At 35.8% G+C, this 23,547-nt stretch overlaps 3 protein-coding genes, 1 long non-coding RNA gene and 1 pseudogene across 5 annotated transcripts; 2 read left to right on the top strand and 3 right to left on the bottom strand.

Moving 5' to 3' along the window:
• The first annotated feature begins 12,024 nt into the window (after positions 1-12,024).
• On the top strand, positions 12,025-13,998 carry LOC111888441 (uncharacterized). Its single transcript, XM_052769103.1, has 4 exons — positions 12,025-12,384; positions 12,454-13,175; positions 13,249-13,784; positions 13,994-13,998. Exons 1-4 carry the CDS (start codon positions 12,025-12,027, stop codon positions 13,996-13,998), a joined length of 1,623 nt encoding a protein of 540 aa, XP_052625063.1.
• A 1,041-nt stretch (positions 13,999-15,039) lies between these two features.
• LOC111888442 (uncharacterized) lies at positions 15,040-15,654 on the bottom strand. Its single transcript, XM_023884612.2, has one exon. The coding sequence runs from the start codon at positions 15,652-15,654 to the stop codon at positions 15,040-15,042; it is 615 nt and encodes a 204-aa protein (XP_023740380.2).
• Positions 15,655-16,535: 881 nt separating this feature from the next.
• LOC111888469 (uncharacterized) lies at positions 16,536-18,784 on the top strand. Its single transcript, XM_023884641.1, has 6 exons — positions 16,536-17,075; positions 17,185-17,411; positions 17,508-17,618; positions 17,810-17,965; positions 18,034-18,275; positions 18,345-18,784. Exons 1-6 carry the CDS (start codon positions 16,738-16,740, stop codon positions 18,666-18,668), a joined length of 1,398 nt encoding a protein of 465 aa, XP_023740409.1. The 5' UTR covers positions 16,536-16,737; the 3' UTR covers positions 18,669-18,784.
• A 1,030-nt stretch (positions 18,785-19,814) lies between these two features.
• LOC111888471 (probable amino-acid acetyltransferase NAGS2, chloroplastic) lies at positions 19,815-20,648 on the bottom strand (annotated as a pseudogene).
• A 110-nt stretch (positions 20,649-20,758) lies between these two features.
• On the bottom strand, positions 20,759-23,183 carry LOC128125900 (uncharacterized). Of its 2 annotated transcripts, none has more exons than XR_008230481.1 (4): positions 22,141-23,183; positions 21,816-21,928; positions 21,510-21,633; positions 20,759-21,343 (listed from the first exon to the last, which is right to left on the bottom strand). It is a non-coding gene; the product is annotated as an uncharacterized LOC128125900 (long non-coding RNA). The 2 variants fall into 2 exon arrangements; XR_008230482.1 differs by having other exon boundaries at positions 20,759-20,843; positions 22,141-23,182.
• Positions 23,184-23,547: the final 364 nt, after the last annotated feature.

Below are 23,547 nucleotides of genomic sequence, written 5' to 3' on the forward strand. Positions count from 1 at the left end.
TTCTGTGCATTGTGATTCTCAAACTTAACTCCATTGGGACAACAAGAGGCGACATTAAGTTCGGGGAACATATCACATCAGGTACCATCAGAAGCAAGTAACTGAGTAAAATCATTATAGGTATATTCACCCCCTAAGTCATACCTGAAGCACTTTGTCACAAACTGAATGTTGAGTTTTAACAAGAGCTCTAAAATTATTGTAAATACCAAGGAACTCAGATATGCGTTTCATAAGATAAACCTAGGTATAGCGAGTATAATCATCTATAAAAGATACATAATAGGTTGAACCACCTTTTGTGGATACTGGCGCAGGACCCCACACATCAAAATGAATAATATCAAAAGGAGCAATAAACTAAACATAATTTTATTGAAAGGTAAAATAGAGTTTTATTCTAGTTTACATCCACTTCAATCATAAATGTCACAAGTGTTCAAATCACCCAAACCACCACTAGAAGCTAGAAAACTCAACCGTGATACAGATACATGTCCCAAACGAGAATGCCAAAGATAAAGTTGAGACGACAAAGGACTCAAACAAAAAGAAGACAAATCAATGTCGGAGGCAGAAACAACAGACTCTTTGAGAACCTCCATGACATATAGTTCTCCCACCCTACGACCAATCCCAATCACCTTCTGAGTGTGTTGGTCCTGTATAACACAAATAGAATCATAAAAAAACCAATTACCAGACTTACACAACTGGCTGACCGAAACAAAATTCAAAGTGAGTTTGGGAATGTAATAAACATCAGGGAGAGACATATGAGGAATAGGAAGACCTAACACCCTCAACTATCATAGATATATCACTAGAAGACATAACAAAGATAGATGACATGCGTGATGAGAGAACCCCTCTCTATAACTACATCATATTACTCCAAAACATGCTACATGCATATTCATGAACAATATTTTACATTGATGGTTTCATTACAAAAGACTGGATACAAACCGACTAAGTTTTAGTATATTACATAACTACACAGGAAATTATAATTTTATACATACACGATCACTAAATACAAAAGTAATGTTATTAACTATTCTAAATCTTCCACCAATATGTGTCTATACTGGATGCATATTACCTACAATAGTTAAACACTGAGAGGGATAAGCGGTGACGCTTAGTGAGTTAAAAAATAGATACAATATAACGTTATGCCATATATATACCAATACGACAGAAGCAAAGAGGAACAAAGAACAACAAATGAATATGTGAATCATGTGACAAGCTTTCCATATCAACAAATGATCTGATTCAAAGATTTACAGTCAATGAGATACAACAATTTTAACTTGATATACATCAATAAGACTTCAGCCCAAGTGGCACAGAAAATAAACGATTTATAAATTAACATTTTGCTAGAATTTACAGGCTTTCAGCCCTATCTAGCATTCTGCCAATGCCAAAGTGATGCTTACTCATTCACTTCATGGTCAAAGGCTACATACCAATACCAAAGTGATGCACACGTGTCTCGCTTCGGATGCCTCCACCGCGATGACACGCATCGGATCCGGACTGGGCCGCGCCTTCAGATGAGTCACTAGCTTGGACACGGGGCAGCTTCGCGGGCAAGGGTGATGTGGCCGAACCAGGACCTTGCATATGCGAAGGTTCTCGGTTTTTGTGTCACGAACTTCAAAAATTCATAACTTTTGCATACGAGCTCCGTTTTCGACGTTCTTTATATCCACGCGTATGTGAAATTATACTTTACAAGTTTCCCTTAGACTCTGTTGGCTAATTTTGACTTATTTTTAATATTATTATTTTTAACAGACCAGGACAAGAAAGACCGTTAAAAATTCATAACTTCTTCATCCGACGTCCGTTTTCGTCTGTCTTTTTACCGTTGTACTACTATTGATGAGACCTCCAATTCTCGTTTAGGTTGTTTCGGCTAAAAATTACTCGATCTTTATTTCGAGTTTTTAGTTGTATACTAATATACCGAATCTTAGAAAAATCATAACTTTCTCATACGAAGTTAGATTTTGACGTTCTTTTTATGAAAATTCTCAGTTTAATGAATACTACAAATTTCATTTAGATCACTAAAGCTAAAAAGTAGTTTATTGAAAACTCACTTTTTACGCTAAATAGTGTTTTACCGGTTTTGTCGCGGATCTTCGATTTGTCATAACTCTTTCGTTATAACTCGGTATTCGATGAGGTTTTCGCCTAAATGTTTCTAACGAGATAATATACAACTTTAAATAACATTATTTTTATTTATTTCCAACTTTATATTTTCGTTAATTTCGATAGTTGACTTTTGATCGGAATCTCATAAGACTTCCAATACTTTCCGAATGATCTAAACATAGTTTTACTTCAATTCTTCATAAAGCTATCTTGTTAGAACTCAACACTCAAAATGATATATTAAATAATATTCATTTTTAAACAAAACACGATAATTGAACGTGTATGTTACACGTGATAAGGAAGTAAACAATGACAGATAAGGAGGCATGTGATGGATTGCACCCGAGTCTAAAATCCACAAAGATGAAGGTATACCTGAGTTACCGGATGAAGTAGGACCAAAATGAGACATAGATGCAGACATATGAGTAGGTATATCAATGTTTATTAACAATGGTCACTAAGCTTTCAAGTGATTTTTCTGTCTGCAGAAGGTACACTCATCATACACAACCCTTGAAGTTTGTCGAGACTGATTAGAGGAAAAAATAAGCACAACAGGAGTGGGAGGAGTAGTGGAGATTGCTTTAGACCTTTTATCCGCATGAGAATTGATACAAGTTTCTTCAACAATCAGCTCATGAATAACAGAATCCACCAAGGAAGTGGGGAACGATGAAGAATTGTTCCATGTAGGCCTTCAAAATCAGAACATAACACCATCAAAAACTGAACCAAACGTTGTTCTTCCCTCCTAACAATAAAAGGCTCAAAATCGTTTAACTTCTAGATTTAGTAAGATCCAACCGATCCCATAAATTAGACATAGAAACATAGAAATCTTGAATACTCATATCATTTTGTTGAAGGGAACGAATGCCATACTCTAACAAATACTGTTTAGCAAAATTAGACTAAGTATACAGTCTCTCCAAATGGTTCCACACTTCCTTTGTTGTGTCATATTTAGCCAATTGCATACCAGTAGATGATAGCTTCATTTTATTTACTTCTTTTTATAGTTTATTTTAGTACATTTCATTCGCATTTTAGTTAACTTCCATGCATATTTTCCCTTTTGTTATTTTTATGACCATTTCGGGGTACTTTCTAGTTTCTTGAGCATTATTGCAGATTTTCTTGGAAACTAGCGGGGCGGCACTCTTAGGAGGCGATTGGGCTTGAAAGGAATTGGGGATTTCGTGCTTGATGGCTATGAAGGTGACTCATGGGGTGGACCTGTCAATTGCTTGAAGACTTGGAAGAATTGAGCTTTAAATTTGAAAGACGTGGGAGAATTCTTGAGTGTGCAAGATCAATATTTGGGAGTTTGCGGAAGTTTAGAGTGATGTGGATAAGCAAATTGGGCTTTAATTGAAGAAATATTGAAGAAAAATGGACTAGGAGTTGATTGGATTCGAACTGGGCCAATGGATTAGCTGTGGGGGCCCAAAACTTGAAGAAGCCCAAAAATACCCGTCAGACCCCGCGGCCCGCGTAGGATTCCCCGCGGCCCGCGTGGGTTTCTGACTAGGGCAATTTCGGGATTTTGCTTAGAGCTCTATTTTGGGAAGTTTGGTGTGCCTCATTAGCCTTATCTTGAAGGTCCGATTTTGAGACTTTCTCTCTGGAGTTTGGAGCATTTTTGGAGGCCAAGAACACTTGAAGAATATCTTCTTTTCATCTCTTGAATCTTGTCAAATGTTTGGTACAATCTCATCTAACTTTGTTCATTTGAGTTTAGCCATGTTTGGCTAAAAAAATCTTGGTTGACTTTTTGTTGAATCTTTTGAACTTTTGTTGGATGTTGAAGAATCCATGAACTTGTTCTTAAATCTTTATGGAATTGTTTTGTGTTTTATCATATTATCACTACTAGTATGTTTTTATTCATGAGTTTAAATATGTTTGTGGTGATTAGTTGGCTAATTTCTTGATTAAGTAAATGATCCTCAAATTAGCAAGCAACAAATGATTTTTGTGTTGTTTTTGCTTCACACAATCATAAAAACATTTCCTCCAACATGGTGGTGAAAGCATTTGACCCCTCTTGGATTTGGTGACTTTTTGGTTCTTAATGCTAGTTGACTTTCACTAATTACATGCTATTTGGAATTAGAGACTTTGACTAAGGAAATTGTTATGAGCTTCTCTAGCCATTTCAACAATTAAGAAAAGTCTAGGTAATCTCAAGCTCCTTGGATTGCTATAGCCAAATTAAGGATTTAAATCAAAGTATTGCACCATTGGATTCTAATGATATGTTCATCAAAAGTCAAAGTGAGGAAACCTTAAGTCAACCATCTCTCCTTTATTGATTTACATCAAACTCTTATTTTTGTTGCATTTGTCTATTTAAATCATAGTTAATTCTAGTTCGTTTCAAGTATTTCAAAACACCAAAACCCCCTATTTTATTTTTATTGTCATTTTACAAGTATTTTTACAAAGAGATTTTTCATAGAGTTATAAATTGAACCAATCTCCATGGATTCGATCCCTTTACCACTATACACTATTTTGGTGTGTAATATTTAGGGTTATTATTTGTGTTGGCCTCGACAACCACCAGTAGACTGAGTAACAAAATTGTTAATCCAAGTAATGACCTTGGAGTTATAAGTCTCCTAAGTATCAACCAACAAATCGAAAATTTCAGCTTGAGGCATTGATGGTTTGGCTTTAGTCCTAGTGACATAGCCCCACATATTCTTCCCACGAAGGAACTTCTTCATAACGTAGCTCCAATATGTGTAATTCTTTCCATCAAATCGAGTACTAAATGACTGAAGGGAATCATCCTTTTGTATTCATGATTGCAATAGGTAAATAACCACAACAATAACAATAACATCAATAGACAAGTAAATAGAGACTGAGAACAACAACAAACCAGCAGAATCAACAAATCAAATCAAACAAAAGGCAAATGACATAAATTAAACCATTAGAAAACGAGCCAGCGGAAGCAGCAAACGAACCAATAATGACAAATGAACCATATAGTAAACCTAGAAATTTGCGATTGGGGCTCCGCCCCGAACCCCGAACGGGGGCGTGATGCCCCTCGTAACCCCTAAGCAAACTTACTTCGGAGTTTGATTTGCGCCACAGGTAACTGCTACAAAACCTTCTAACAAATCAAAACATCTGCTCTGATACCAAGATAATTGAGCCATATGATTATTGAAAGAGAAAAAGTACAAGTGTTTTAGATGAAAGCTAAGAACAAGAAAGAGGAGAATAAATACTAGCTAAAACACCAAACCCTAATGGGCTAAAGGCTAAAGAGCCCATAAACATGTGGTCTAACAACATATAGACTAATATATCCCACATCGATGCACCGTTTTATAAGTGGTTATATATGTTGAAGCCCCATTTTTTCCACAAGGTCTCTTTGGAGAGTTAATATGGGGTATGCGACGGGGTTTAAATGCAAATCAATCAGTTATCCACTACACCTTACCAATCTGTCACCACTCTTGTGGTTTAACTAAGTTTTTTTTCTTATTTTTAATAAAAAGTTCTAAATAAATAAGATCCTAATAACTTATTTAAGTGAATAATTTTGTATATCATATAACACTAAAAAAACTTATTATTAGATGTAATAGGAGTGACATTCATCTTGTATTCGGGTTGACGGGTCATAAAAGTTAAATCAAGACACGACCCATCACCTATATAAATCCATGTTGTCGTGATTAACTCTAACCCGAATTTTTGTAGAACCAAATTCCTCTTCATCTTTTTCCTCAAAAACCTCCTCTACACCTCTTGATCTTTAAAGCTTTCAGGACTATCTTTACATGCATCTCCCTCGTTGGAAAAACGATCTACTGCTACACAGCATGCTCAGATACCTCGTTGGTAAAACATGTTGAGTTTGAATTAATGGGTGCTCGTACCCAAATCATATCACCCATCCGAAATCGTTTCTAGATGGGTGACGTGCTAAATGAACTGGGTCAATAGAGACGTCGAGGGACTTTAAATTCAAATTGAATTTCCTACCGGACATGGAGCCTTCGGTGGTGGGTTTTTGATAATGACTTTAGATCCAGATGTAGGTTTTCGATAAATGTATATACATTAAGTATGGGGTCCTCTTGTCTTGTTCTCATTGTACTGTGTGTTCGATGTTGAAGGTTTTGCCATAATCGACTTGCTCACCTATTTTCCTTCTTCTTTCCTCTGTCGGTGTAATAACAAGATGTAACAGTCCAATTTTCAGAAAAAATTTAAACTTTTAATTTCATAAACATCATCCATAGGAAGTACAAAAATCCCAATACATATCCATATTATTTTTGAATTCAGAGTACAAAAAGCTAAATGTGAAAACATTGGAGGATGCACGCCACGTCATCAAGTCGGACCCTTGCCCTTATCAATAGAAGTACCTGAAACATTCAATAAAACTCTAAGCACAAGCTTAGTGAGTTTCCCAATCACACAAATCATATAATCACATAATTTGATGCTCATACATATACATATAAGTTTTCCATGGACTGCCTCCATGATCTTCAATGGAATGCCATTGGCTACCCCCATGGTCTTATATCCTCATGCCATGGGCTCTTCCCATGGTCTTCACATAAACCCATATACAAATCAGATAGAAAACCATTAACCATTCCAATACTAATCATCTCATATCAGTTAATGGGTCGACCTTGGTGCCTTCGACCCATGAGTGTGGTGAGAAGACTCACCTTAATACTGCACAGAAGTTGACTAGGTCGGGACTCCAATATCCGCTCTACACCACCCTATAACAGAAACAATTTCTTAAATACAACTCAAAATGCCCCAAAACCCCTTAAAGGTCAAGCTTGGTCAAAGACTAAGGTCAAAGGTTAAAGTCAACGTCTTGAGTTAATCCAAGTCGCCGAGTTGTCCCTCAACTCGTCGAGTTTCTCTATCATCCGCACAGATTGGGAAAAATCCCATCAATTCGTCGAGTTGGCTAGAAATCCAACCTCTTAATGCATTAAGCTGATACCATCGAATCTAAGGACTCCAAATCTCAGATCTCATCCAAAATGATGTCTAGAAGGGTAAAGTTTCCAACTTTACCCTTAAGAACCATCCAAAAAGAAGCAAACCCAAACCCTAGGCTCTTTAGAGTGAGTCTTAGTCCATTAAGCCCTTGAACTCTCCTAATGTAGTACCAAAACACAGATCTAGAGTCCAAAGGTCGGTAATCACGTAAAGTTTCCAACTTTACGTCCATGCAAACTAGAAATACACTCTAGAGTTTAATAAGGACTTAATGAGGGACTTATTGCATTAATTAATAAAGTATAACATCCGGATTCCCAGGTATTATATTCTATTCTTTTATTTTTTGAAGTTGTGGGGAGACTCGGCGAGTTGGTGTCTAAACTCGCCGAGTATGGTCACAGATTCGTGTACGAGTTCACAGCTGGACTCGGCGAGTCCACGCTGTTTAATGAAACCCTAATTTCCAGGGTTTGAGACCTATTTAAAGGCCCTCAGGGCCGTCATTTGCGACCACCAACCCCCAGGGAGAAACCCTAAGAGATATAGAGCAATTGTGAGGAAGGAGAGGCCATTCTTGATCCTTTTGTGGGTGGTTTTGCAAGAAGGAGGTGACCAAGGCAAGAGGAGGCTGAAGGAGGAGAGATTGTGGTGATTTCTGAGTTCTTAGAGATCATATTGAGGTATTTTGCTCGGACCTTCTTCAGTTTTGATGTTGATTCTTAGTGTTAGGGTTTTCTAACCCTTTTAGAGGATGAATAAGTGGAGCATTTGGTCCCTTCTCGAGTCTATGTTCTGGATCTGGACCCAAAGAGGTCCAGAGACCTTAACCCTTGGAGCTTTATGAGTCATTTTGGGAGCCATGAGCTTGGGATGTCATTTTTGGGGCTAAATCACCTAGTCAGACCATTTAGATGTTATATGAGTGTCAAGTTCTGAACTTTACGTGATTATCATGCTTGGGAAGGCCAGATCTATGAATGTATGGAACAGATATGAACTTAGGAGGCCTATGGAGTTTGTGCATGGTATGAACTCGCCGAGTCCGAAGAACAGACTCGGTGAGTAGGATGAGGGTTTCCCGTAAATCACTCAGTGAGTAGACTTACCGAGTTGGGGAATAACTCGGTGAGTCAGGGAGAGTTAGGGGACTGGAGTTCAAGGCAGAACTCGCCGAGTTGTTCTTGAGACTCGGCGAGTTGAGTCGAGGTGGCCCCGCGATTCATGCCAGGTGTGACTCGTCGAGTCAGGAGAAGTACTCGACGTGCCAAGAGAGAGACTAAGAGAGTCAGTGGACACGTGTAGACTCACCAAGTCGCCCTAGTGCACTCGACGAGTCGAGTCAAAGTTGACCGTTGACTTTTGTTGACTTTTAGGGTTGAGTATAGTGGTATTTATGGGAGTATTTACTTTGTGTGACTAAGCGGAGGCTAGATCACATTTCTACCGAGTCAGAGACTTACCGAGACACTGAGGTGAGTCTTCTCACTATACGTTACCTAGAGTGGTATTATGCGATGACCAGAGGGTCTTATGTGTTATGTATGAGATTATGTACTATGTGATATATGTATGTTGTATGATGATATAGACCGGACCGGAGGGTCCAACGAGCTATGATCGGACCAGAGGGTCCAACGAGCTACGGGACTGGAGGGTCCCGCTGAGACACATCGACCGGAGGGTCGTACTATAGCCTCGAGTGGCGTATGTGTTGTATGCGGTATTTTGGGGAACTCACTAAGCATTTATGCTTACAGTTGTTGTGTTATGTGTTTCAGGTACCAGTGATGAGCGCGGGAAGGCGTTGGCATGATTCGTACACACGCACATTGGAGTTTATATATTATGATCTTGGGGTTTGTACTGATACAATGTTGATACAATGTTTTTGAAATGATTGTGAATGATACTTTATGGTTTTTCAAAAGTGAAAAATTGTTCAAATTTTTACGGTGTTACATAAAGTTTGCAACTTTCAGCCATGAAAAGTCATGAAGGGATTAGATCCAACCAAACTCCCAAAATCATGCTAAAACTTCCATTAAAGAGATCTAAATGATAACAAAGCAAGATGTCGACTTTATACCTCAAGAAGACTGCTACTGGTTAAGAGTTTCTGGATATATACTCCTAATTCTAAGCTAGATGCTTCCAACTTCCAAGCTCCTTCCAAAGAACCACCAAAATCAATTCATAAAGCTCACACACTCAATCTTGAAAGGTGATATACGAATCTAGGGTTTATGGACAAGGGTGGCTGGTAAGGAGGCTAACCAAGGGGGTTTAAGTCCTTTAAATAACGTGCAACACCCTAAAATTAGGGTTTCATCTTCAGCCGCCAACTTGTCGAGTTGGGTCATTAAAACCTGCGACCATAAAATTCTCGGCACGACGAATTGGAGCTCTCCAACTCGTCGTGTTCGCATAAAACTCCAATATGTTTGAGAAATGTATAATACCTGGACCAAAAGTTACACAAGAGAGGGATAATAGATATCGGGAACAACATCAACAACCGAAAAAAGGTGATGGGGTGGTGCTACCCGACGGTAGGAAGGTGGAGGCGGGATGAGGATGTTGTGGCAGCCTCTAGCTTGTAGGTTATGCGCGCGCTCGCTCGCTCGCTCGCTCGCTCGCTCGCGAGAGAGAGATAGAGAGGGCCCACTTATTTTTTATTTTTTTAAATAAATAAATGAATATAAGGTTTTAAAAAATGAAAGAAAAATTGAAAATAAATACCCCAAGGGTATTACAGGCATTTCAGTTTACCGAGGGACCAATAACACAACGAAACTACCTCAAAAGGACTACCAATCCAAAAAAACCGTGGTTTAGACTAAAATACCAAAAAAATACATACCATAGGGACCACTTTTGCAATTTTATCTATATGATACCGCCCCAATAAGTTGATGAAGCTTGTTAAACATATTTTTTTAAATGACTAAATAATATAGAATACGCTAACAAGAATCAAGACAAACATTATAATTTACAATTTACAAGCTATCATAAATGAAATACACCACCCTAACCCGCATAGGTATGGTCAGTTTTAGTTTTAACCTAATTAAACAGAACAATTTAACATTATCTTTTTTTTTTGAACTGGCAAATACAATATTATAATCTACTTCTAAACTAACACCTAATTTCACATATGTCCACCACGGGACTTGAACCCTCGACCTCAAGGAGGGAAGACACCACCTGATATCGTTGGGCTAGCACACATGTTAATTTAACATTATCTATAACTAGTAAAATGAACACAAATTTCTCAGCCTTCAAATAAATATATATTTTTTTGAACGGCGGAATACATTAAAACAATCTAACAAGACGCTAGAACATTATAAAATAAACTTGAAAAATTGGAACTACAACATCAATCAAACTTATCAAAATAAAAACACTTAGATCTATATTTTATCTATTATCTATTATGTGCCTTCCAGATCCACCAAAACATTCTCCAACCTAAGCCCCCTTTTATCCGGCTTCAAATTCCCAAATCCAGATAAAATCTCTGATCTACATATGTGAAAACGGAAACAAACAGGTCCACATGCGTAACCATCTCCACACTTCGGTCGCAAAAGGCACAATAAAAAAAAGAAGAGATTCACCGTAAATAAGGTGTTGTTTGTTTTTTCTAAGGAAAAATGTTTGCAGTCTGCGGACCATATCTGTAAACCTCTGCAACAGAAGAGGTGGACCAAACGTCTGTAGTCTGAAAAAAGAAGACTGTTTGTTTTTTTAAAATCTACAAGCTACTAAACAATTTCAACGACCATTATTATAATAAAATTTTATTTATAAATTTGTTAAAAATATCATGTTTGTGTCGTCGAACTTTTTTTTAAAGTATTGTAACTTTTTTTTTTCCAAATTGTTTATCACTACTAAAGTTGGAATAAATATAAATTCAAAAAAACTAGAAAAAAAAGTATATGTGTTTTTTTAGGCTAAAAGATGTCTGAAGATGTTAGTAGACTCTGCTCCACATCTACGCCAAGAAGAGGGCGCGCAAACATTTTTAGGTCTGCAGTCTTCAAAAAAACAAACAGTCTGCGAAGGCTAATATCTGCGTGTGGTCTGCGCCACACAGACAAAAGAGACCTAGAAGATCCGCGGACAAAAAACAAACACTTCCTAAGGAGTTTTTAACCATATTACCCAATGGGTATACTTTAAAACATATTTACTATAATGAGTTTTTTTTGGTAATTCAGTAAAAAAAGAAAAAACCACCGTGCCCTAACTCATTCTTTCAGAACGTCATTTTTACCCGTAGGAAGAGATGCCCTCTTCGTTCAGACCTTCTTCTCTGGCTAGACCTTCTTCTCCGACAAATCCGACGACTCCACTGCAGCCGATGACTCGAAGGTAGTCGGAGGTTGCGACTACACAGGTAAGAAGCACTCTTCAATTAGTTCAATTTTTTGAACTTTAATCTTCCTTCACAGGTTCAATAATCAGTTAAAGAAATGATTCTATTGCACCTTAATGTTCAATTTCTGTACTTTTTTCGTTTTCCATCATAGGTTCGATTATTTGAAACTTAATCTTCAATAGCCGATTGTTTCTCTGTTTTGTTGTTGTTACTGAAACTTTTGATTCCAAATGTAATAGCTTCCACCATAGTTAGGATTTATTGTCTACATTTGTGAGTATTTGAGATTTTTTGTGAATGCAATTAGATTCCATTCCATCACAGTGAACAAAATTTCAGTGAATGAAATTAGATTTGCTTGAATTAAATTAGATTTGCTTGAAAATTTGAGTTTTCATTTATGTTCTGATTGTTTGTTATGTTATATTTTTTGGTAGATGGATGTTAATGTCATATCAAACATTGTTCAAAATGAGAATTTCTATACAATCTCTCAAGTTGTCGTGGCGAGCAATGCAATGACAAATGATAATGAAGCTGATGCAAATGAAGCCTTTGAAGAAGATGGCATAGGAGAAGAAGATGATGAACACGCTTTTGACAACAACTTTCAAGTTCCTTCAACTTTTACTATTATAGAAGAAACGAATATAACCACCGACAACAATTGGATTGTGACACAATTAGCGAGAAAAAATGATTTTACACAAGAGTTAGGGAAAGATTTTTTCAAGGATAAGGAAGAACTTATTAGGGCTATCAAGCTTTATAGTATTAGGACACATAAACAGTTTGAAGTTGTTGTGACACGTCCAACTCTATGGACCATAAGATGCAAGTTACATTTACAATCCGGTCGCAAATAGCAAGTTCGTGCAATCAAACGAAAACGAAGTGGATATTTTGAAATTGCAAAGTACACGAGTCCACATACTTGTTTACACAACAATATTTCGCAAGACCATCCAAATCTAGATGGAAGCTTGATAGCCCAAGAAATCAAACATCTTATTAAAGAGCAACCTTCAATTACTATTCCTGCTTTAAGAGCCGAAATAGTTGATAAATTAGGTTATATTCCTTCATACAAAAAGGTTTGGACCGGAAAACAGAAATCAATTGAACAAGTGTTTGGCAATTGGGAAGAATCTTATTCTGCTTTACCCAAATTTCTATGCGTAGTTCAAAAGTTCAATCCGGGGACTATAGTTGAGTGGTTAGTTTCGAGCTCAACCAATGAAGAACCCATGGAATTTAGACGTGTTTTTTGGGCTTTTGCCCCTTCTATTAAGGGGTTTGTACATTGTCGGCTGGTGATTAGCATTGATGGCGCACATTTGTATGGTAAGTACAAGGGAACGATGATGATTGCAATGGGAGTTGATGGTAATAATCAGATTTTGCCACTAGCATTTGTAATTGTAGAAAATGAATCATATGATAGTTGGAATTGGTTTCTTTCTTATATCAAGATTCATGTGGTAAAAGAACGTGAAGGTATTTGTTTAATTTCTGATCGTCATCTTGGAATCCTAAAGGCAGTCAATCAACATGGATCGCCATGGTTAGAGCCACGTGGTTTTCATAGGTATTGCTTATAACACACATTATGTTTATTTTTTTAGCCTTTATAACTCACATTATTGCTGTTTATTTCATAGGTATTGTTTACATCATTTTATCAACAACTTTTATGAGAAGTTTCGTAATTCAGAATTGAAAGGTCTAGCTTATCGTGCCGGGAGTCAAAATCAAGTTCGAAAATTTAACTTGACCATGGAAGAAATTAGGAAGCTAAATCCACAAGCTAGACAATGGCTAGAAAGTCATCCACTTGATATATGGACACTTGCACATGATGGTGGGAGGAGATATGGGTTGCTCACAACAAATTTATCGGAAATTTTTAATAGTGTCCTTAAAGGTGCCCGTTTTTTACCAATCACGGCTTGTGTCCAACTTACTTTTTATAGATTGGTGCATTACTTTGAGGTGAGACGCCCTTTAGGAAATAGTTCACGGGCTAATGGAGATGCATATACCCCTCATGTTCTTCTCAAACAAGTAGCTTTAATGTCAAAAGCAAGTGCACATTCCTTGAGATCTTTTAATCGAGAGAAATGTATATTTGAGTTGATAACTCAAAGAAGAAGAAATGTGCAAGTAGTTAATTTGGAGCAAAAAACTTGCACATGCGGTAAGTGGGAAGTGTTTAAATATCCTTGTTCTCATGTCTTGAGTGCATGTGCCACACTTTCTTTGAATAGGTGGCAATATGTTGATAAATGTTACTCAATTGTAAAATATTGTGATACTTGGGCTTCCGAATTTTCCCCACTTCCTCATGAAGCGTATTGGCCACAATCTTTGTTTAAAGAATTATTTCCAAATTTTGAGCTCTTACAGAATGAAAAAGGTCATCCCCGCTCAACAAGACTTCGAAATGAAATGGACATTAAAGAAGGAAGAAAAGCGAACCTTTGTGGAATTTGTAAGCAAAGTGGTCACAAAAAAAATGTTTATTTAATCCAAGGTAAATTAAGACATTCAATATTTTTTCATTCGTATAACTTTATATCCTATTTTTTATATCTTATTATTATTATTATTATTATTATTATTATTATTATTATTATTATTATTATTATTATTTTTGCAATAGTAGTTATCGAATCAAAGTTATTTGGAATGTTTCTTATTTTCTTTTGTCTTTTGTAACAAATGATTGTTGGGTTTGTACTTAAAATATTTTAGTGTTAGATGATGTTTGTGGGTTTAAATTTAAAAAGTTGTTGGTTGATCTAAATTTTAATAGTTGTTTCTTGGTTTTTAATTTTTTATAAGAAGATTTGTTAGTTATAGTGATTTGTAAAAATCAATTAATAAACATTAAAAGCAAAGAAAAGTAAAAAAAAAAATATATTAAATAAATAAAAAATTTGTTATAGTAAAGTATAGAATACATATAAAGTGGCTTTAATTTGTGGGAGAAGAAAAGGATCACATGTTTTAAAAAATAAAATAAAATAGTAAATAACAAATATGTTTAAAAGTATACGTACATAAGGTTGGAGGGAGTGGTGACATCGAAAACGCACTTTCTCTCCCGCCACATAAGCGTCATGTCAATTTATACCACACAAGTGTGGTTTCTTGCCACACACCAAAAGAGTGGTGCCACACTTTTATTTTATTTTATTTTATTTTTTTTTGTTAACTATTTTAATTTAATAAAACTTATTTTTTAATGAAAAAACATAATTTTAAAAAGAAAATATTTCATTAATTAAAAATACAAATACCATACATTACTTGATTTAAAAAAAAAAACTAAAAATTTAGAAAAACACAGTAGAAACATAAAACGTACAACTTAAAAAAAAACACACACACGAAACGATTAAAAACTTGAAAAAAAACTAGAAATTAGCCACGATTGATGTAACAGTTTTTCACTTCTCCTTCATCGCCAAAACCACTTCAAGCTCGGCCCCGGTCATATTCGACGTGTCTATCGCTAGTATTCGCAGGTCGCTCTCCCTTTGTTTCCGAAACTCTCTTTCAGAAGCAATTTTAAAAATCTTGTCAATTCTGTCTTTTATATCATTCATGTCAGATCCCATTTCTTTCAAATAATCTAAATCTGACGCTTTGCCTTTGCCTTTGCTTTTTGATTTGTCTCTTCCCATTGGTCGGGAAGGTGGTGAAACTGGAACAGGTTCATCTTCGTTCAGATCAAATTGAACACAAGCATCTAATGTAGTGTGGCCGGACTCAGATGTTCTGCTGCGTTTTGACCCACTGTCGATATGCTCGTCTGATGTTTTGCTACTCAACCATTTCCTGTTATCTTTCAAAAAATTCCAAACTTCAAGAAACTTGAAAGCCTTCAGATTTTCTTTTTGATACACTTTCAACGCTTTCTTCAAAATCACTTCATCGCTTTCTCCACTTTTCCATTGACGTTTCATGTTGTTCCACAAGTCATTAAACAACATGACTTCCTTGTTCATCTTCCCCCATTTGGAGTACACTTGATGTTTTGAACGGTATTCTCCACAATTCATTCCTTTATGGAACCTGTGTAAAACGCGAATCCAAAAGCGGTCATGCTTTTGGTCTTTTTCAACCGTCGCATCTTCTGAAATATCGATCCAAGATTGTGCCAACACTAACGCTTCCAAAGGTTCCCAACATCTAGCCTCCGCCTTCTCTTTTCTTTTAGTTGCTGCTCGAGTGGGCTGAGTTTCTGTAACGAATTCCGGTTTAAAATCAGAAACAACCGTTTCTGTTTGTGTTTGTTGAACAAACTCGGGTTGAGACAAAAAATCAAATTGATTAAAATCCGGGTCGGGTTGTGGTAGTGGTGGTGTTTGTGGTTGTGGTTACGCTAGTCGTTGTGGAAAATACAGAAACATACCGTCGTAATGGTAATACGGAGATGAGAAAATCGGTTGATCAAATGAAGGTATTGGGGTGTTGGTATTTCTGACTGGTGTTTTTTTTGTTGGGTCGTTTGAAAGATAACATTTAAAAAAAAAAGAGAAAAGGAGTAGAGATATGGTTAAAGGTTGTGTAAAAATGTTGTGTAAAATGGTAATATATATATATATATATATATATATATATATATATATATATATATATATATATATATATATATATATATATATATATATATATATATATATATATATATATATATTAACCACAAAGACCATTCAATGGTAAAAAAAAAATAGTCAAAACCCAAGGACCAATCAAACAACGCGGTATTTTCTAGCCGCAGTACGACTAAGACTGCATTCTTGGCTGACGTGGCTTGAACCGCGGTCACAAACCGCGCCCCAACCTAATTTTTTCAGAAACATATGGTCAAAAACTCCTTCCTAAGTATGTCCAAAATCGAGTAAATTCAGATTCACCGAATTTAGTATTTACATTTGATACCTTCAATAAAGGTCGTACTTCCTTACTATATATTTACTAATCCCGGACTTGATGCCACGGCGGCGACTGAAGTACTTCCTGATCTGATGCGGCGGCTGTAGAAGAATCCGAGCAAAGAAGCAGTGTTGAAATTGTATGCTTTTAGGTTTAATCGGACTCGGCTATTGGCAATCAGTTAATCACTTTTATCAGTTGAGAGAATGTCGTCACATCTTCTCTATCTTCAGCTGCCGTCTCTGTGTCCGACTTTACAGCGGCGGTGGCAATTATCTTCCCGCCGAAACCAAAACATACTGACTTGTCATTCGACGAATAATTGTGATTTGAGACCTCGTCATTCGCTATCACGAAATCATAGTTCTGATGCCTGCAAAGATAAAGTCATATTATCTTCGCCACTTGTGGTTGATCCGAATAATGGCAATTCAAGTCGTCGATGTGTAAAGGTCAGAGCAAACTTGAATTTCCCGCTAATCTCACCCTCAGATCAATGGGGAAACTGGACTGCTCTCTTTTCCATCGGCGCTATTGGTAGCTGGTAATCTCTCTCCCCTAGAATCTATACTTAATTCTTCCCAACTGTCTAATTTACATAGAAAACGATCTTCGTAAACTCATGAGAAGACGATACTGATTTTACCTGTAAGGTCAGAGAATACAAAGATTGGAAACATGTTAAGCGGGGCATTGGTGAGCACATTGATTGGACTTGCTGCTAGTAATTTAGGGGTTATTTCATGTGAAGCGAAGGCTTATCCAATTGTCCTCGAGTATCTGTTGCCATTAGCTGTCCCCCTATTGTTGTTTAGAGCAGATCTTTTTCGAGTTGTTAGGTCAACAGGGAAGCTCCTTTTGGCTTTCTTGATTGGATCAGGTAATATTGTAACAGATAAGTTACAATTTCACAGACTGCTAATAACTATGATTGATCCCACTCTAACTTTAATCTTTGCTTTGCCCATTCATTTAGTGGCAACAACAATTGGAACAGTTGTGGCTTATTGGATGGTTCCAATGCGACCACTTGGCCAAGAAGGCTGGAAAATTGCTGCTGCTTTAATGGGTAGACATATTGGTGGAGGTAATGAACATTGTAATTAGTTTGTTAAAGAATCCTTCTATAATTATATATATATATATATATATATATATATATATATATATATATATATATATATATATATATATATATATATATATATATATATATATATATATATATATATATATATATATAACTAATGACTGCTTTTTGTTTATGTTACTTTGTAGCTGTCAATTATGTTGCCATTGCTGAAGCTCTAGAGATTACTCCTTCAGTTTTAGCTGCTGGATTAGCTGCAGATAATGTTATTTGTGCAGTATATTTTACCACATTGTTTGCACTAGCTGCTAAAATCCCTCCCGAGAGTTCAACATCAACCACTGGTTGGTTTTGAATCCTGTTATTAATATTATACTATGTTGAATTGTAAATAAACGTGGAAGTTTGACAGATGTTGAAGAAGATGTGAAATCAGAATCCAAGAGCAAACTTCCATTGCTGCAGTCTGCTACAGCCCTTGCTGTATCCTTTGGCATCTGCAAAATCGGAAGTTTTATAACAAAATATTTTGGCATTCCAGGAGGAAGCCTTCCAGCCATTACTGCTGTGGTTGTTGTTTTGGCAACAACATTCCCAAAGCAGTTTACTCACCTTGCACCTGCTGGCGAGGTTATGGCCATAATCCTAATGCAGGTGAACCTCCGTTGCAACATATTCATCTTCCCAATATTTGTTATTAATTTTTTTAATTTTTTTTGTCAGATATTTTTCACTGTGATTGGGGCAAGTGGGAACATATGGAATGTGGTGACAACAGCACCTAGTATATTTTTGTTTGCTCTTGTCCAGCTGGCAGTTCATCTAGCAGTTATTCTAGGTTTGGGAAAGGTGTTTGGTTTGGAGCTCAAGTTATTGCTGTTGGCATCAAATGCGAATGTAGGAGGCCCCACAACAGCTTGTGGAATGGCCACAGCTAAAGAGTGGACTTCCTTGATTGTTCCAGCAGTTCTTGCTGGCATTTTTGGCATTGCCATTGCTACCTTTCTGGGAGTTGCTTTTGGAAATTATGTGCTTCAATACATGTAATTATGTAAACAGCTTTTGTTTTCGTTTGTAACATCATCATACAAATAATGTTTAGTGCCGTGTATTTTTTTTGTTTACTGAAACCGAGATGTTAATTTCAGAGATCTATTTGTTAATAGTAGACTTACTAGAATTAGTCTAACTTACTTAAGGTAGCAAAATGGACAAAATGTTTTCCGGTTTTCATATACACCACCACACCATGTATGCAATATGCCATCTGCATATTTTGATGATTAAATGATAACTAGATGGGAATCCTGGGCGCTGAGTCATTTTATTTTTTCTTATTTCAAGTTGTATATGTAGTGCAATAATTACAAAATCAGCCAAAAAAAAATTCCTTTATTCAAAGCAAATAAATTTCACCAAAAAAACTGCAAGACCACCGCATGTTTAACAACTTCTTTCTAGTATTTTCCTGACCCAGAGCGAGACATTGTTGCATCATTTTCAAAGGCTATAAAAAAATTAAACACAATATTACTTTCTAAAACAAAAAATAAAATTAATGTAAAAGAAAAAATAAAAAAGGGTACTTTAAAAGTACAATGCTATAACTTAATTCAAAATCTTTCCAAAATTCAAATTTTAGAACCAACCATTATAAAATGACAAAATTCTTTCCAAGCATTGAATTTATTCTTTGCTGATATTTTTTTTTAATTGTTTACATCTCAACATGTTCCAAGTTTGTATGCAACATGCCAATTCTGGTCTTCTTTTAGTTCCCTTTAATATATGTTGCATAAGCCTGCAATTTGGAAGTCTGGAACATCCATATCAATAATCAGAGTAGAATCTGAAACCTGTCACAAATCTAACACAAATAAAATAGAAAAGAGAGAGAGGGTTTTATAGAAAGAGACCTTATGCCACACCTATTTTCTTGTGGGGTTCTTCTTTGGAAATCACATTCAGGTACAACAGCTGAAAATAATTTCAAAAATGGGTAAATCAACACCATCAAAAATTAAATAGCATGTTCTTTGCAACTTATCTGTTTTCCATTTCAATATTTGTAATAGGAAAAATGGTTTAACTTAGGAGTGACCCTCATACCTAGTCATAAAAATATATTAAATAAAATCAGCTTTAAAATTGAAGTTGATATTAGCCTTCAAACAGATAAAAAAACGGAAGAGGTGGAGGGATAGAGCAGAGAAAGGATTCTCTACTTTGTCAATCATTTTATAAAAAAACAACATAATATGAACAAAATTTGCCAACATGGATGCCACATACGACAACCGACTTGTTCGACTTGCAATAGCAGGTAAAAATGGTGCAACAGAAATGTAAATTGTGGTTTAGTAACTTAGAGAACAAATTTAACATTATTAAAAAGAATTTTTTAAAAAAATTGCATTTTTTGCACATGTCTTCATCGGTTCTCTTGACCAAAGTTCCAGAATCTTCTAAAGGTTTGAAAATTTGTCTTATTCCAGGAAGATCATCTACCTTTCCCATTCTGGTACCTTCATAAAGATCACTAAGAAATACAAAAATAAATATATCAACCTTAAATCTAATGTTTTATGTGTAGATATATTAGGTTTATATACACATATAACATACCTAGCCACCATAATCCCTACTCCATCTCTTTGAAAGAGCTCCTTCAGTAGCACTCCAGATATACTCCCATCTAGCAAATGAACTCTCTGGACACCTCCCTAATGTAAATTAAAAAAAAAAACCACAATTAGTAATGTTCATTAAGTTAATTTATACAAAATTAATAATTATTTTAACAACTGACTCTACAAACAAAGGCTGCAGCTGCCAACTCTGATAAATACCCATTTGATCTACTCAACCTTTCTTGTCCTCCAATAGCAAACCGTTGTTCATTGACCATAAACCATTTCCATTATCAAATCCAACACCATTCTGGAATTTTGCAGTATACCTGTTACTCGATGCCATTCCATTCATGGTGCTAAAATCAATGGAATTACTTTCATCATATTCAACCCCCTTTCATGTTAATCACTCTTTCCTTTATCTGTACAGCATAATGAAATTCAGATTGTGCAACCTTGTAGCAATTGGTATAGCATTAAATCAAGAAAATTACACGCCTTAAATACCTATTTTGTTGCACGCCTAAAAATGTAGGCAGTTCATCTAAGCATGTCCATTTTTATCCATTGCCCTGAAGATCTTCTGTTTCTGGCAGGAAAATTGATAGTTTGTATACAAACAAAAAATTTCCAATTATTAAAGCTCAAGAACTATTAACTAAAATGCGCAAATTATTATTAAACATTTTTTTGTGGCGTGTTGATTGCCAAATAACAAAAGATTAACCTATTTTAAAGCAATGACTAATTATCATTTTTTTTCATTCGAAACTAATAACTAAATTCCAATTATATAAATTATTTGTTAGTTCAGCAAGTAACAAAGATTTTAGATTGTTGATAATCTATTAAGATATCTATAAAATTGAAAGCTTTTGTTTATGTTAGATATGAGAACAGTATTTGTTGTATGAAAAACATCATGAATCATACTTGGATGTACCTGAATTAGTGTAGAAGGCAACATTATTTAAAAAATATAATCCAAATTAATGATTTTAAATTATCATACAAATGCAATACTTAAAAAAAACATACCTACGACACCAAGTGTTGTACGTAATGCACCAATTTACAAATCTTAGGATGCTGTGAAAAGACGTAATTGCCCATAAGAAATATTTAAGTGAATAACAAAATTTCCCCCCTTACACGTTAGTTAGGTTGCAACATTTGTAAAGACTAAAAAGCACAACAAATCCAAACCTTAAAAAGTCAAAGAAAAAAAAAACAGATATAGAAACAAAGAAGTAACCTTGTTTTTCAGTCCATTCAAAGGTCAAGACTTGTCATTCTAACACATCTCCAGTAGCAAATACATGAAAATGTTTCTGGTGGAAGGCCAATCTGATAAAAAAAAGGTGTATTGGAAGATAAATCTGCAACAAAAGAGAAATAGAAGATCATAAGTACTAATCAACGAAACAAATGACAACCTACATCAACTAAACTAAAACACACAAGAAAACCACGAACAATAACATATAGATTCTCAAATTATCCAAAACGTATAAATCAGATAAATAATTAAAACAACTCAAAAAAATAATAAAATTCTTACAATTCAAAAACGAAAACCAAGATGTATTAAACACTATAATCATAGTCAAGTTTTGAAATATATTGAATTAACTTGAACCAATATTCTGCATATTGGGTATTAGGCATAGACTCCTGCAAAAAATCATGTAAAAGAAAATCAGAAATTGTGAATAAAACAAACAACTAACCATAAATCTGGTTAGAAATAGTGTGTGCTGGTCTCATCAAGGAACCCTAAAATTGATAGAAAGAAGAAGGGAAGGCGGTGATGGTATAGGCATCAGCAAGGAAATGAACAAAGATTGAAAATCGGAAAAAATAGATAAGGAGATGAAGTGACTGACCCGTTTCCCGTCTTCTCTCTCCGATATGGGATTCCATTTCAATCACCAACAACATCATTGTCAGGCTTTGACTACGTCCCAGTCGATGTGTTGATGAAATCCAAACAATCAATTTGGTGCAAACATATGCTTCACAATCGAAGATCTAGGGGTGAGAAAGGCGGAATCGGATTAGTAGGGTAGAAACTCCTCCTGTGTTCATCTTCGTCCAAGAAAAAAAACGGAGATGAGGCGGTGGAGGGAAGGTTCGCCAAATATTTTACTGTGAAGTTACGGATGGACTAAGTTGCAAGAGAGAAGCATCTGATACGTTGTCCAGTTGACGTTTTGTGTTGAAGGAGGATACATTTAATTGTGATTTCTTACTTTGAAGCCCCATCAATGTCTGAGTCGGAGTTTGGTTACCGCCCCTTTTCTTCTCCACGCAGAAATCGTAGGCTTCAACGATTAATCCCATCTGTGTTATCTGTAACATAAATTCGATGATTAAATGACCAAAAAAGAATCTGAGTAAACTTGTTAACCGATTGACAGGAAAGCATATGAGAATAGGCGAACAGAAGTGAGGATTTGATGTTTTCGGATCAAAATCCGATCCGGGTCTTGGTTGTCGGAGCTACCCATGTAGACGACATACACCTGAAACAAAATGAAGATTGTAAGGTGTGCGAGAGACAAATATACGAAAAAACCCCAAAAAATGGTGTTAGAAGAAGAAGAAGAAGCAGCCATTTTGCTTCAGCAAGGGTGGCAAGGCGTCGACCAAAAGGGATAAGAAGGAAAGAAAGAAAAGAGAGATGATTAGATAGGAAACCCTAATGAAGGTAGGCGACGGTGGAGGTGGGAGAATATTATTGTACACCGATTGGGAAATCGAAGTATATCGTTGGCGGTCGCGGTGGCCTTTGTGTTCGCGAGAGAGAAGGCGGAGAGGGACGTAAGCAGAAAGAAAGAGGAAATAAAGAAAAGCAAACGAATTTGATTAGACGAGGAGGGCGGCAAGGCGGTGACCCAAACGGATAAGAAGGAAAAGGAGGAAGTGAAGAATTGGGGCTTTTTCATGAAAAGGTAAACTTTAGTGGCAACAGAAGAAAGAGAAAAAAGAGTACTGTTTCTCATCTTTTTAACGATTAATAATAGTATATACAATAGTATACTTATTTTAACGGAATATTAAAGTTACATGCTTTTGAGAATAAAAGTTTCAAAGAAATATGCAATCAAACTATACCCACAAGACGTACACGAATTACCAAAGAGCCCTAATCTTTGGGCTGTTGACTTTGAGAATGTCTCATACCAAAATCGAGTCGAGACTAGACTATTTTAACCGGTTTAAATTTCAGTTTTATTATTTTATATTTTCGGTTTTGTTTTTGGGCCTGTGTTAATCCGTGCCAACACACG

The sequence above is a fragment of the Lactuca sativa genome, chromosome 2 (assembly GCF_002870075.4).
Source record: "Lactuca sativa cultivar Salinas chromosome 2, Lsat_Salinas_v11, whole genome shotgun sequence".
Lineage (NCBI taxonomy): Eukaryota > Viridiplantae > Streptophyta > Magnoliopsida > Asterales > Asteraceae > Lactuca > Lactuca sativa.